At 38.7% G+C, this 13,784-nt stretch overlaps 1 protein-coding gene across 1 annotated transcript in view; it reads left to right on the plus strand.

Moving 5' to 3' along the window:
* ERC2 (ELKS/RAB6-interacting/CAST family member 2) overlaps nucleotides 1-13,784 on the plus strand; it is a 425,106-nt gene that overhangs the window by 167,565 nt on the left and 243,757 nt on the right. The window contains exon 15 of the mRNA XM_058422224.1: nucleotides 7,637-7,772. Within this exon, the coding sequence (XP_058278207.1) occupies nucleotides 7,637-7,772 (136 nt within the window). The remainder of the gene's footprint in view (nucleotides 1-7,636; nucleotides 7,773-13,784) is intronic.

Raw genomic sequence — 13,784 nt, forward strand, 5'->3', positions numbered from 1 at the left:
ACACAGCCCTGCAATCCACGGAGTTTCTGTGGTTGCAGCGCAGATCCGCCTTGAAACAAAGTGACGCGAGCCATAGTTTGGAGCAGGATTTTAGTACGTTTCTTTCACTCGTGCATTATCCTCACGAGGATATTTCTAGCATTCTCTCCAGGGCTTTGGAGGGAACTGTGTGAGACTAAACACTTCTTAAATAAAGGTTTTGGAAAACTTCCCAGAGTGTGTGTGTTAGGTGAACCCTTCCTCCCACATTTTTGCCTTTGAGGTGAGAAATGTTTCAGTGACTTCTGTGATACTTGCTGTATTTCTACCAGGCAGAGTTCTTGGTTGTTCCAGGGCAATAATATTGTTTTGTGGTGCGTTGGAGGCAAAATAATTGTCTCACTGAAAAATTGTCATAATATGAGTTAAGAGACCTGAAGCCAGCCATCAGGCAATTGAAATGATGAGATTTTAAAGCCGGGGGAGTGTAAAGGGATGTAAAGAAGGGGTTTTTGAGCCCTACAGGTCTCTGTGGGCTACAAGCCTGGTCCTTTGGATGAAAATGGAACAGTTATGTAACCTGTCAGTGATAGAAGCTGGGAATGTAATGAAAACATTGAATATATGCTAAATTTTTTTTTATCTTAACTGCTTATTCTGGGCATGATGCCCTTTCTGCACTTAAATGGAGAATTAGGGATATAGGAATTTATTTATTTATTTATTTATTTTAGATATTTAAAAACTATTTTAATATTGCTTTGTTTGGATGATTTTTTTTTTTTTTGTCCCATGTTTGTGTTGGTCATTTTGTTTTCAGTTCTTTCTATCAAAGAGGTCTGGAGAGAACACAAAGGGGTGCCTCCCAGTTCTGATGAGCAGATGAATTGTGACGTGGAGTTTGCCATAGTCTCAGCATCGGGTGAATGGCAGGTAGAAAAGCAAGCATTCTTCTTCAGGCAGAGATAATATTAATTTCTTGTTATAGCAGTTCCTCAGGCATGTGGAAAATGGTGGCCTTTATTACCTAAAGATAAAATCAGTTTGGCCAAGGTTAACCAGAGGGAATTGCTTTCAAATTCTCTTGTTCAGAAGGCACCAAAATTTTATTCAGTTTTCATAAGCTTTGTTCCTGTGGGAAGGTCTTTATGTCCCATTGGCTTTCCTGGCAACAGGGGGGACCCAGGCACAGGCTGGTGACATTTTCCTGTCTCTCTGGGGGCATCCACTCAAGCTTGCTTTCTCATCCCAAATGGTAATAGACGTGCTAAGGAAGCTGCGCTGCTTCCCTTTATGTCATTGTAGAACAGATTTTTTTCTTTTTTTTTCCTTTTCTTTTTTTTTTTTCTTTTTTTCTTTTCTTTTTTTTTTTTTTTTTTTAGTTACGAGATCAAATAGCGCAATTGTAAAAATGAAATTTTGTGGGGTTAGAGATTATGTTGTCACACAGGTTAGGCGTTTAAGCAGTTGTAAAGTGAGTTGAAGTCTTGCTCCTCCTCCTCCTTTTTAGTGGGGAAGAGAGAGAGGAAAATGTAGTTCTTATAAAGAGAAGGGATAAGGTCTGCTGGATTTTCTGCTTTGGAATTATGAGGGCAAGAAGGACAATCCTGAGGCAGGATGTACAGGATTTTTTTCTATAGGATGGCAATAGTTTAGTCAGATATGCAAAGAAAGGAATTCCCTGAGATTTGGGATGATGTAGCCTTTATCTGACATGTAAAAAATTCTTGATTTTATTTGTTTGTTTTCTTTTGAGTATGTTTAACAAAACCAAGGAATATTATTATTTTTTTCTCCCTTAAGTTTTCATTCAAAACACTATACTGCCCAGTGCCTATGTAGTGGTCTTTATTAATCTGTGAGCTTTTTAAAGGGTCTTTGACTGTAGGAGTATTTTTGCTTTTAATGTTTGTTAGACCAATTAATTTCTTAATGGTTTGGATACTTTTGTTTATTCATTTAGGTATTTAATTTGCTATCGGTGTGATAATTGTATTAGTTAACAAATGAAAAATAAGCTAAGGAGACACCAGACTTTAGAAGATATATTGGACACTAATAATTATTTGGGTTATATGATCGTGATTTAAAAAAAAATGAAATGAAAGTTTTAAATGCAAATGACAGCACAGGAATTCACTGCTTAGGTTTTTTATTACCATATTATAAAACTTACAATGACTATAGTCTTGCTTATTAAATCAATTCAGCAGTCAAGCATGAGGGCTTTCTTTTAGAAAAAATTGCTTTTGTTTGAGATTTCCTTTCTTTGTTATATTAAAAATTCCGCCTGTCACAGATAGAGGTTTTGTTATCATGATGATATCTATTTTCTACAAAAAACATCCATCTCTGGGCTGTCAGTGAATAAGCAGTGTCCTTGTTTGTGTCAGGAGTGTGTCTGTCAGTGCCCCTCTTAACATCTCTCGTGGTGATTTTAGTCTCTTAAGAGTCCAACCCAGGACTATAGATAGGTAGTAGCATTTGTATTCCATGAAAAATGCCAGAAACAATATTTAAGTTGTTTATATCCTAATAAAATTCTAGCTTTTGGATCTCAATGAAATTGCCTTTTGAAGCATTATGCTGGTTTAGTCATGAGTCAGTGAAGCACCTGCGCAGACTCTCATTCTTAAGACAGTGGGAACTGAACTTCTTGGAATATTTCTACTGAGCCTTACTGAAGCAATGCAATTTGGAATGGACATTCACATGGTTGGGATTTACAGGATCAGGTCTTCTGCGTGACTGGCTGCTGAGACCCAGAGTGCCTAGTAAAATGTTGAGATTTGTTTCATTGATCACATATATGAATTTTTTGTAAAAGTATGGACTCTTTAGAAAGGAGAGATAGTAATTTCAAGTAATGATGATGGTAATATTCTACCCAGCGCCTGCCTAGAACATTGGGTTACGTTTGTTTACTTAAAATAAGTGTACTATATTGAATTTTAAAACATATTTTAGAGAATTTATTTTTTTATATAGATTACTTGTTTTCACTAAATTGTGTTTCATAAAATAGATCTGGTTGGTTTGGGGTTGATAGGTTTTTTTGCTTGTTTCCCTGAAAACATTCTTTGCACTCTGATTTTTTTTCTCTTTTATTTGCTGAGGAGCACAGCTTCCTAGCACACTGGAGAATTTTTTTGATTGACTTGCAGACAGCTGGTCCCATTGCAATGCTGTTTAAAGTGATTAAAATTATTGCAGAGACATATTCCTTTAGAAAATGTTACAGATTTTGCTCTTGGGAGTATTTTGCATGTCTGCATTTTTTGGATACTTTGAGGGGAAAAAATCCTTCATGAAATAGAGTAAAGGCTACACTAACATGTAACACTTATTTTTGGCTGACATTACCAGCTTTGTGGCCAAGGTACCCAGGTGGCTAATTAAAGCAGGGAATTTAATGAAACAGTGTGATTTTTCTATAGCTATCAGAGATGAAAGCATTGGAGGTTAGACAACACACACTACTGTAAAATAAAAGCTGAATACTACTCATGTATATGCAGAAACTTAGTGTTTAATATTTGTCTTAAAAAGTTTAATTGAAGGAATTAAATGTCCTGTAGTTAGACCTGTGAGATCAATTTGTCTGCTACTCCAGAACAAGAAAAAAGCCCAAACGTGGTTAAAGAGTAGTCATTACAGTTGTATTCATACCAGTAGAAACCAAGTGGTGCTACTGTTTTGCTGTTTTATCTTTCTGCTGGTCCAGGGTCTGGGTCTCCATGGCCCTGATGTCTGTTTGATGCAAAGACATTTTAGTTAAAAGATTAAAGAGAATTAAAAGTGCATTTGAGGTAAGGGCATCTTGTTGTTTTCTCAGGAAGGTTGATGGGCTCTAAGTCCTTTGGACTGGATGTCATAAGAGATAAAGCTAAAGGGTTGTTTGAGAATGTTTTGTCTTTTCCTGTCTTGCTTGGATCTGTGATACACTAAGTGTATCTAAATATTTAGCAGTCGTAGATGATGGTTCTTCAGCAGCAGAGAGGTCAGAGCTGCTGCAGTCTGTTGACTCCAGCGCTGGCATTCTGAGGCCACCTCTCTCAAAAAATTGTTGGATGCTGAGGAAAACAATGGTGGAGGCATTGCTGTCGTTTAGATACCTGATTTTAAGTCTAGTGCCCAGCTAAGGTGCAAATTAATTACTGTGGAACGTTCTGTGTATTGAGAAAGATTATAAAAAATTATCCCAGGTCAGAAAGACTCAGGAAGAGGCTGATTTTTACAGACTAGCATATCTAAGGTGAATGAATATTCAGTTAAGAGCAATGGCTTAATCTAGGTATGACAAATGAATAAACTTAATTTAATGAGTAGTAAGGTAGCGTCTAGAAGAGTATGTTACTTTATATTATCTTTCTCACTTCGCTAGGAGTGAGAGAATGTCTAATGTACTAAAATAAGAAGATTTTATTTAGAATTTTTTCTTTTTCCTAGTGTTCATCTTTTCTTTATTAGCTGTCAATATTATTGGTGTCTAGTATCTAGCATGGGGTGCTTGCTGGATACCACTTCTCTGATATTGAATTGTCAAAAGAGTAAGAGATGCCTAGGATATCATCCATTAATTTGTGACTGGAAGAGGGCAGAACTAATATCCTTTAAAACTTTTTTTTAAAAATTATTTTTATTTTAAACTATTCAAGGCATGTTTATATTCTAGCTCTGTTTTCAAGACTGTTTAGTTTCACGCTGAATTATTTTTTGTTCCTAAGCTGCTAGATATTCTGTAACAGTTGCTGACTGGCTTTAACCATAAGAACACAAATGTAAATTTGTTATCTGAAAAACTGTCATTAATCCTACTTTTTAATGTTTGGCCAAGATTAAGCATCTGTGCAGAGTGTTAGTCATCTCTGCTGCTTTTTTAGTCTGCTTTGTTTCTTAAATGTTTACGAGCTCAGAACATTTCTTTAAGCCAAATGTAGAGTTGGCACTACTTCAGTGTACTATGGGCTCGAGTGCTTCAGAATTGGTTTGTAACCTGGTTTTCCAATTCTGTGACATTTGTAAAATCACAAATGCAGCAGAGTGTGCTGGGTTTTAACTAGCTTGGAATGACTGTAATGTCAAGCTCAGAGGTTAAAAATTAAACTAAAAGAGAATAGATGCCCAACTTCAAAATGAACTATAACAATGTGGAGAATGAGAGAGCTGTGGATTTCATCTTCCTGCTCTGGGCCAATTACACTACCTGAAAACATTACATTAGCAGAAAATTATTAACTTGTGATGGGAAGAGGAACTCTACTCACCAGACCCCTGAAATAAACACTTCAGATTTTAAAGACATATGTCTTAAGCAGTGGTCTTTATTTTATTCTGTCTAATGAATTTTGTGGTCTTAGACCTTTAAATTCAAGCAGTGTAGCAGAACAAATGAAATGAATTCCACATGATAAAGGGCAATGTAGACTCAGCTGTGCATTTCAGCATTGTTACTTTGTTACTATGTGGATGTTTTATCATATATCCTCAATGGGCATGGTATATGATATTTTATGTTGATTGGGTACTGTTCCCAAATATTTTTCTATTTCTAATGCATTTTTTTTTTTTTTACTTACCCTAATCTTATATTTTATTCAAAAGCATTTTAGAAACAGAAGAGCCACATGAAAACATACCAGAGCAAGTAGCTCAAAAATTCTATTGGACCAAGGATTATATTTGATATTTTCTGTTTAAAAAAAAAAAAAAAAGCTGGTGGGAAATACGTTTTTTTGTATTTATTTGCTGCACTGAACTCCCCCAGTACTTTTAATGCAGGCCTGAAAGAAAACTCAGCTAGGCTTTTTAGCTGTAGCATTTTCTTTTCATTTCCATAGGTATGTAGCCAGTTGTGGCAAAAAGAGTCTACGACAGATCTTTCTTTTATTTCCTTCTCTTCATGATTTTGCATATCACAGGCACCAGATGTTTTTCCCTTGCAGCTTTACCCTGTTCTACTTTTCAGTGTGGCATTAGAGAGAAGCTGAAATGGGAAGTTGTGTGAGGGGGGGTGATGAAAGAAGTGGCTAACGTTGGCATAAAATTGAGCTTCTTACAGAGATTAAATGTAAATGAATTTATCATTTACTCAGCATGAGATTGGAAACCAATTTATGTTTTAACAGCCCAAAGACACATTGCACCACCAAAATTTCTGCCAGATACGTTTATTTATGAAGCTATGGAGATAGATTTTTTCCAATATTTGCTTTGGTTTTATGCTAAGTCTTTGCTTACAGTTATGAGACAGACTCATGACAGGGAACTGATTTTCACTTGGAGTTGCAAGTAACATATTCAAGCTTCAAGCTAGCTGTCCAAGGTGGGTTTTTTTGGGTGGTGGTTTGTTGTTTTTTTTGAGTTCTAATCAATTGGATTTTCTCTAATGTGCTATACTTACAAACTTTTACATGAAGTGTCTTTTAAGGATTTTTAATACCATGGCAGATTTATTGATTGCAAATTAATTATTAATTTTTCAACATAAATAAATAGTGAAAAAAAACAGTGGTAGGACAAAGAAGCCAGTGATAGAAGTAAATATTAAATGACCCAGTTTCTTTAGCATAATAAAATCTGTGTAAGAAATGTATTCTGTAACTTTTTTCACTGCTTCTGATGTGGAAGCAAAGGAGGGATTTTCAGAGATCCTTTTGGGCATTGAATAATATCCTCTTCATTTACCACAATAGGATTAGTGAGTAGATCTCATTAGGAATTTGCACGTGACTTATTTTTTTATAGATAAAAGGGAGCAAATTCCTCCAAGTCAAAGAAAGTCTGGAAAATAATATCTAAGAATTCAAGCTATTGGGAAGTATTACTGCAAGGATATGTTTTCATTACCTGGCAGACAAAATTATTTTGCCTTCTTTCTTAAAAAGGTGCATGCTAAGTCTCAGAAATGCTTCTGGTAACTTGATGAATAACATCCAATAAATAATAATTAAAATCGAAGCAATTAATTATTTTTATTAATATAATCTTAACAAAAGAAAACATATAAGGGTGGCAAAGATTGTTTTAATTTCCTTAGGAAGGGCTCATAAATTTGTTTGTTGATTATATTTGTAGAAAGAGGTCCTATTATTAAAAATTATATAAATGCTTTTGTCATGTACAAAGCTATTGTTAAAAGCATCCTTTATTCTTCATGGCATATTTATGACCTGACCTTCTACCTCATCACACTTTAATCATCCTAAACACTGTATTTGTAATCCAGGTTTTAAAAAATATAATTTCACAGCATACATTACTCATTCCCTTCACCTTCTACTTCCTTTGAAATTAATGCTACTTGAAGCACCTATTAAAATTGTTCCTGAATGCAGAGTGTGTAAAGATTATTGGATAATCTCCATCTTTCAACAATTTTTCTCCATAGAGCTCCGAATATGTATGAGTTTTTTGTGAGGAAATCATAAAAGAGGACATCTTGTAAGCCCAGACAATTGCTCTACCACTCTATAATTGAAAGCTGTTTTGATATGCCATCTTGAAAACAAGATGGACTTTTATTGTTACAACTGATGCTTGGAAAATTTTGTCTGTTGGGGAATTGATGTCCTGTGTTGTAGTCACAAAATTAATCTCTGTTGCAAAAGAAGTGATTGCAGTCATTGACACTAATGTGTGTGTGTACAATTCTTAGACATATGAAGGACCAAAACAAGAAGGTTGCCAATCTGAAGCACAATCAGCAATTGGAGAAAAAGAAGAATGCACAGCTGTTAGAAGAAGTTCGTAGGAGAGAGGACAATATGACTGACAACTCTCAACATTTACAAGTGAGCTTATTTTTTCACTTTTTTTTTTTTTTTAAGCTATCTAAGAGAATACACTTCTGTTCCAGTGTGTGTCTTCCAGAATGTGAAATGAATCTGTTCCCACAAGGACCTGATGGTTCCCTCCTTTTCTACCAGAGGATGTGGTGCTCACCTCAGTTGTATCCATTGCTGTTTAGTGTGAGGAAAACAAACAGTAGAATTTGAACACCTCTGCACAGTTAACTACATTGATTTATTAAAGAAATATGGGTATTGATCTAGTATCGATACCCAACTGTGACGGACAAAAACTCTCTAACAGTTTAGAGTTAGAAAGTGTATGTTTATTACGGCCGGGCAGCACGCGGGATAGTTCCCTAATTCGCACTGCGAAATTCACAGGTAATTACAAAGTCTTTTATTCACAAAAGTGTTGAATATCCAAAATACAAATGCATATTCATACCCCTGTCACCTCCCATTCCTCGCTTCGTATGCTAATTGGCAAAAAGGCTATTAAGCATGCGTACTTTGTTTCTTAAAATGAGTCGGGGGTCTATTTTGGGGAGGGGTCACCTAAAATGAGGAAGTAAATGAGTCTTCCTCGTCCTGACCTTTCTACCTCTTCAATGCATTCGTGACAAATGACTCCTTGGTAGAACTTACAGTTTCCTGTGTTCAACGGATCCTTTAAGCAGGAAATCTGCAGCTATCTTATGTCTTATTTACCACATTCTGTTTTTCATGACAAGGACAACTACATAAACATAAACCCGACAAGAAATGAGTTACAAGATCCAGGGTAGCTTATCTAAGATCCGGCTTCTGTTAACTGCGAACAAAGATTACCTATCTACTTCAGCTAGTTCAGCAACTTATTATCTTAACTTTCCAAAAAATCCTTAGTTCCTCAAAATTAACGTCTCATTCCCCACTTCTTCTTTGAAATGAGTAAATTCTTTTACTCAGTATACAGAGTCTTCCTCATCTATCCAAGCTGTACAGCTAGTGTCTCTCAAGACCAAGCCATACGCCTTTGACAGTGATGTTAAAGCTGCCACTCGTCGTAGCATCCTCCAGTTCCAAACAAGTATTACAATGGATAACACTAAACTTATGCTGACCAAAATAAGCAACACAACTATAGGGTGGATTAAGGTATTCAATATTCCGGTTGCTGTTGGTGACCACCCAAAAAGCACATCCCACCAATGATGAGACAAATGTTCCTCAAGCCTTTTAAAAACCCCTTTGATGGTCTCTGTATCATGGTGTATGGTAATTAATGTCTTTTTCCCTTCATCTCTAATTTCTTTTAAGATTTCTCTCAATTCATGATGCTTCAGCAATTGAGCAACCAAAGTCAAATTCATTCCTATGGGCACAGGCAATATCTTCTGCACAGTGGCTAGGTTGGCCTTTATGTATTGATGTGATATTACGGGTACTCGATAGGAAAAATCACATCCCTTAATTCTAACAAAATTGCAAACACACAAATTGAATTGAGTCTCATTCACGATTTGGTTGTCTATCCTTATGATGGGGCATGCTGTCCTAAGACAGACACAACCTTGTCCTATATACACAAGTGAAGTTGTCTGTTTGCCTGGATGTGTTTCAAAGTGACAAATACTTTGGTCTGTGTCTAAACAAGTGTCTTTGTCACCCTCTAATGTCCCTTCACATATGTATCCTAATTGTCTCCTCACAGTACAGGGCTCTAGATTAATAGTTTGCCACTTTCCTTTAATTTCTCGTGCCCACATTCTGTGTTCAGAAGGGTACAATACAGTTCCCTCGTGGTTTAATCCTAAGGGGACTATTGGGTGTATTAAGTCCACTGAGGCATCGTGTATAGTTAAAACAAAGGCTGTCACTACACTAGTCACAGGGTTATAGGTGAAATTGACCAACACCCACCAGGACTGAAGTTCCCTCTCCATATCAGAGGCATTATCCCAGACAATTTTGCGAATTTCAGCAGGGAATATTCCTTCTCCACCTTCCCTGATAACTGCGGCAGCCACTGATTGCATCCACAGTTGTGCCTGAGTACACCCTAGGGCCAACGAGATGTTTTCACTAGCTGTGCCTAGTGCGTTAATTATTACTTCATGATCTCGCTCCTCTGTGTCTTCCCACTCTGGTAATATCTTGGTCAATTTCCAGTGATTGTTACCTAGTGCTAGTAGAGAGGATTGCAAAGGTTGTTGTAGTTTGACTAAATCGCTCCCTATTGTGGTTAATTTATTCAGTAACACTTCTGAATCTATTGTGTTCAGCACTCCCAGTCCTGTTCTTAGCAATCCAGTGAGATCCCTCTTGTTCCTAAAATTGGGAGGCATACTTTTTTGAAGCCAAGTAGTCCAGTCCATAAAGGAGTTCCTGAGAAATGGGGCACATTCTGGCCGAACGTGTGAAGCATTTACCTGTACTCCCATTTCTACTCGTTTTAAAGACCACTTTGGGTTAACTATCAGCTTCTGAACTCCTGTCTTCTTAATAGCATATGGCCCAATTTTGGTAACTACAGGAGTTATTTGTTCCTCCACTTCTGGAATAGCTGGCATCTTGGTGATCACAGCCTTTCTTGGCACTGGTGGAGTGATCTTGGTCTGGTTCTTATGGTACTCAGTACACACCTGAGTGATGTTAAAGTCAATATCATACCCTCTTATCGCACACCCTTCTATTTTGAGCCTAAACTCTAGACATGTACTCAAGCATTTATCACAGCATTCAGGACTAACCCTGATGAGTTTCATGGGTGGATGGTAAGCCTCGTGGAACCCATCCTGTACAAATGCATACTTACATCCCCACACATTTCTTCCCTCCCACAAGCTTGCATTTGTGACTTTTAGTATCTTGTTTAAAGCCTTACGAGAGTAAGGATCATAGGCTCTTCCTTGGCACTGGTATATCCCAGTCACATTATACCTTCGTGGTATTGCGTTGACTCCTGTTATGGTTAAGGTAATTACTACAATAGTTACAACTTTCCACATAATGTCCAAAATAACTCTTAGTCCATTTATTCGTTGTTCCGAGTGAGCTTCAGCTTCAGTTCGTTATCGCCGGGTGTGGCTTTCCAAATTCCTTCTGGGGCTTTCTTCACTCGGGAGTGATGGATCCAGGCCTTCTGTTCTTGGATCTTGATTGCAGTGAAGGTAGTGAGGAGCACCTGGAATGGTCCTTCCCACTGTGGTTCTAAGGTTTTTTCTGCAAAAGACTTAACATACACATAATCCCCAGGTTGTACATCATGTACTGGCCCATCTAGTTCTCTGTTTTGAGTTCCAGCCACATACTTCTCAATTTCTCTAAGTTGTTTATTTAGGGCCACCATATATCCATGTAGGGTTTCTTCCCCTACTTGAATGGATGCTGTTCCCTCTTGAACTGCATATGGCCTTCCATACAATATTTCAAAAGGGCTTAGTTTCTCTTTTGCTCTCGGTTTTGTCCGAATTCGCAACAAGGCCAATGGGAGAGCCTGAGGCCAGGGCAAATTTGCTTCTTGCCCCAATCTTACAATTTGTTGTTTAATCAAATGGTTCATCTTTTCCACCTGGCCGCTAGATTGAGGGTGGTATGGGGTGTGCAATTCCCAGTCTATTCCCAGGTGGTGACTTATTTGCTGCACAATTTTCGAAACAAAGTGTGGTCCCCTATCTGAGGATATGGTGGCTGGAACTCCAAATCGTGGTATTATTTCTTGCAACAGCGCTTTGGTCACCTCTCGGGCCTTAGCTGTCCTGGCAGGAAAGGCTTCTGGCCATCCTGAAAAGGTATCAGTTAACACCAATAGGTAACGATACCCTCCCTTCCTGGGCAGTTCTGTAAAATCAATTTGCCATTGTTGCCCAGGTCCACAACCTTTCCCAATTTGTCCCACTTTAGGCTTTGGGGTATTTTTAGGGTTAGTTCGGAGGCAAAGACTACACTGATGAGTTACTTGTATCACTGTGCCCTGCAATTTCCTGGCCATGATTCTTTCTTTCAAATGGTTATACAGGGCATCTATTCCCCAGTGTGTTTTCTCATGTTCCCTCTGTACTAATGACCACAACAAATAGGAGGGTACTACAAGTTTCCCTTCTTCTGTTACAGCCCATCCCTCCTGATTATAACTTGCCTTTTCTACCTTGATAAGTTTCTTATCTTTCTTATTGTACACTGGCTTACCTTCAATAGAAACTTTTCCATCTGGAATCAATGCTGCCTCAACAGCCTTATCGGGTACCTCACCTTTTGCTGCTTCTTTTGCCTCTCTGTCCACCAGCATATTCCCTTCTTCCAATTCAGAGCTCACTTTTTGGTGTGCCTTTATGTGCATTACGGCTACTCTCTCAGGTAGTTGTATGGCATCTAATAGCCTCAGTATCTCTTGTGCGTGTTTAATACTCTTGCCTTGTGAATTCAGCAGTCCTCTTTCCTTCCAGATGGCTCCGTGAGCATGAACCACTCCGAATGCATACCTTGAGTCCGTGTAGATGTTGATCTCTTTTCCTTTTGCCAGCTCTAGGGCTCGGATTAAGGCAATTATTTCAGCCTTCTGTGCAGATGTATTAGTTGGTAATGGCCCAGACTCTATTACCTCTCTGCTTGTGGTAACTGCATACCCAGCATGCCTTCTTCCACTGACGACATAGCTGCTTCCATCAGTAAACCAGGTCTCAGCATCCTCAAGCGGGGTGTCCTTCAGATCTGGGCGGCTGGAGTAGGTGGCTTCAATGGTCTCCAGGCAGTCATGGATCACTGGTTCTCCCGTACTCCCGCTGAGGAAGGAAGCTGGGTTCACAATGTTAGTTACCACAATTTCAACATCATCTTGTTCTACCAGTATGGCTTGGTACTTCAGAAATCTCTGTGGGGAGAGCCAATGTCCCCCTTTTGCCTCAAGGACTGCAGACATTGTGTGAGATACTAGCACAGTCATCTTCTGGCCTAGGGTGAATTTGCGTGCTTCTTGGATGTTTATTGCTACTGCTGCAACTGCTCTGAGGCACCCTGGCCATCCTTTAGCTGCTGTGTCCAGTTGCTTGGAAAGATAGGCCACTGCCCTCCGGTACGGGCCTAAGTTCGGTGCTAATATTCCCAAGGCAATCCCCTGCTTCTCATGAGAAAACAGGAAAAATGGTTTACTCACGTTTGGAAGTCCTAGGGCTGGAGCTGACATAAGGGCTTTCTTTAGTTGGTTGAAGGCTCGGGTTGCATCTTTTGTCCACTGAAGATCTCTGCTCCCTTCCGTGATCAAGGCATACAGAGGTTTAACAAGCAACCCATAGTTATAAATCCACAGTCTGCACCACCCTGTCATGCCTAAAAAGGTTCTTAGTTCTTTCACTGTCTGAGGTTTTGGGGTCTGGCATATTGCTTCCTTGCGATCCTGCCCCAGAGTCCTTTGTCCAGCACTTACTTCGTAACCCAGGTAAATGACTGTTTGCCTCACCATTTGGGCTTTCTTCTGGGATACTCGATACCCCTGCAGGCCTAGAAAGTTTAGGAGGCTTACCGTCCAGTCCACGCGTGTCTCCTGGGTCCAGGTGGCTATTAAGAGATCATCCACATACTGGAGTAACTGTCCTTCTCCTGGTGGAGGTTCCCAGGACTCTAAATCCTTGGCAAGCTGTTCCCCAAATATAGTGGGGGAGTTCTTGTACCCCTGCGGTAACACACACCATGTGAGCTGAGTTTTTCTTCCAGTTTTAGGGCTTTCCCACTCGAATGCAAAAATTTTCTGGCTGGCTTCATGGAGAGGGAGGCAAAAGAAAGCATCCTTTAGATCTAGAACAGTAAACCAAGTTAGTTCAGGTGTTAAACGGGTTAACAAGGTGTAGGGATTGGCAACCACTGGATACAAGTCTTCAGTTACCTTGTTAACAGCCCTTAAATCTTGTACTCATCTGTATGACCCATCAGGTTTCTTTACTGGCAGAATAGGAGTATTAAAATCAGATTGACACTCTCTCAGTAGTCCTAGCTGCAGAAAGTTCTCAATAATTGGGCTAACCCCTTCTATATCTT

The sequence above is a fragment of the Hirundo rustica genome, chromosome 12 (genome assembly GCF_015227805.2).
Source record: "Hirundo rustica isolate bHirRus1 chromosome 12, bHirRus1.pri.v3, whole genome shotgun sequence".
NCBI classification, from domain to species: domain Eukaryota; kingdom Metazoa; phylum Chordata; class Aves; order Passeriformes; family Hirundinidae; genus Hirundo; species Hirundo rustica.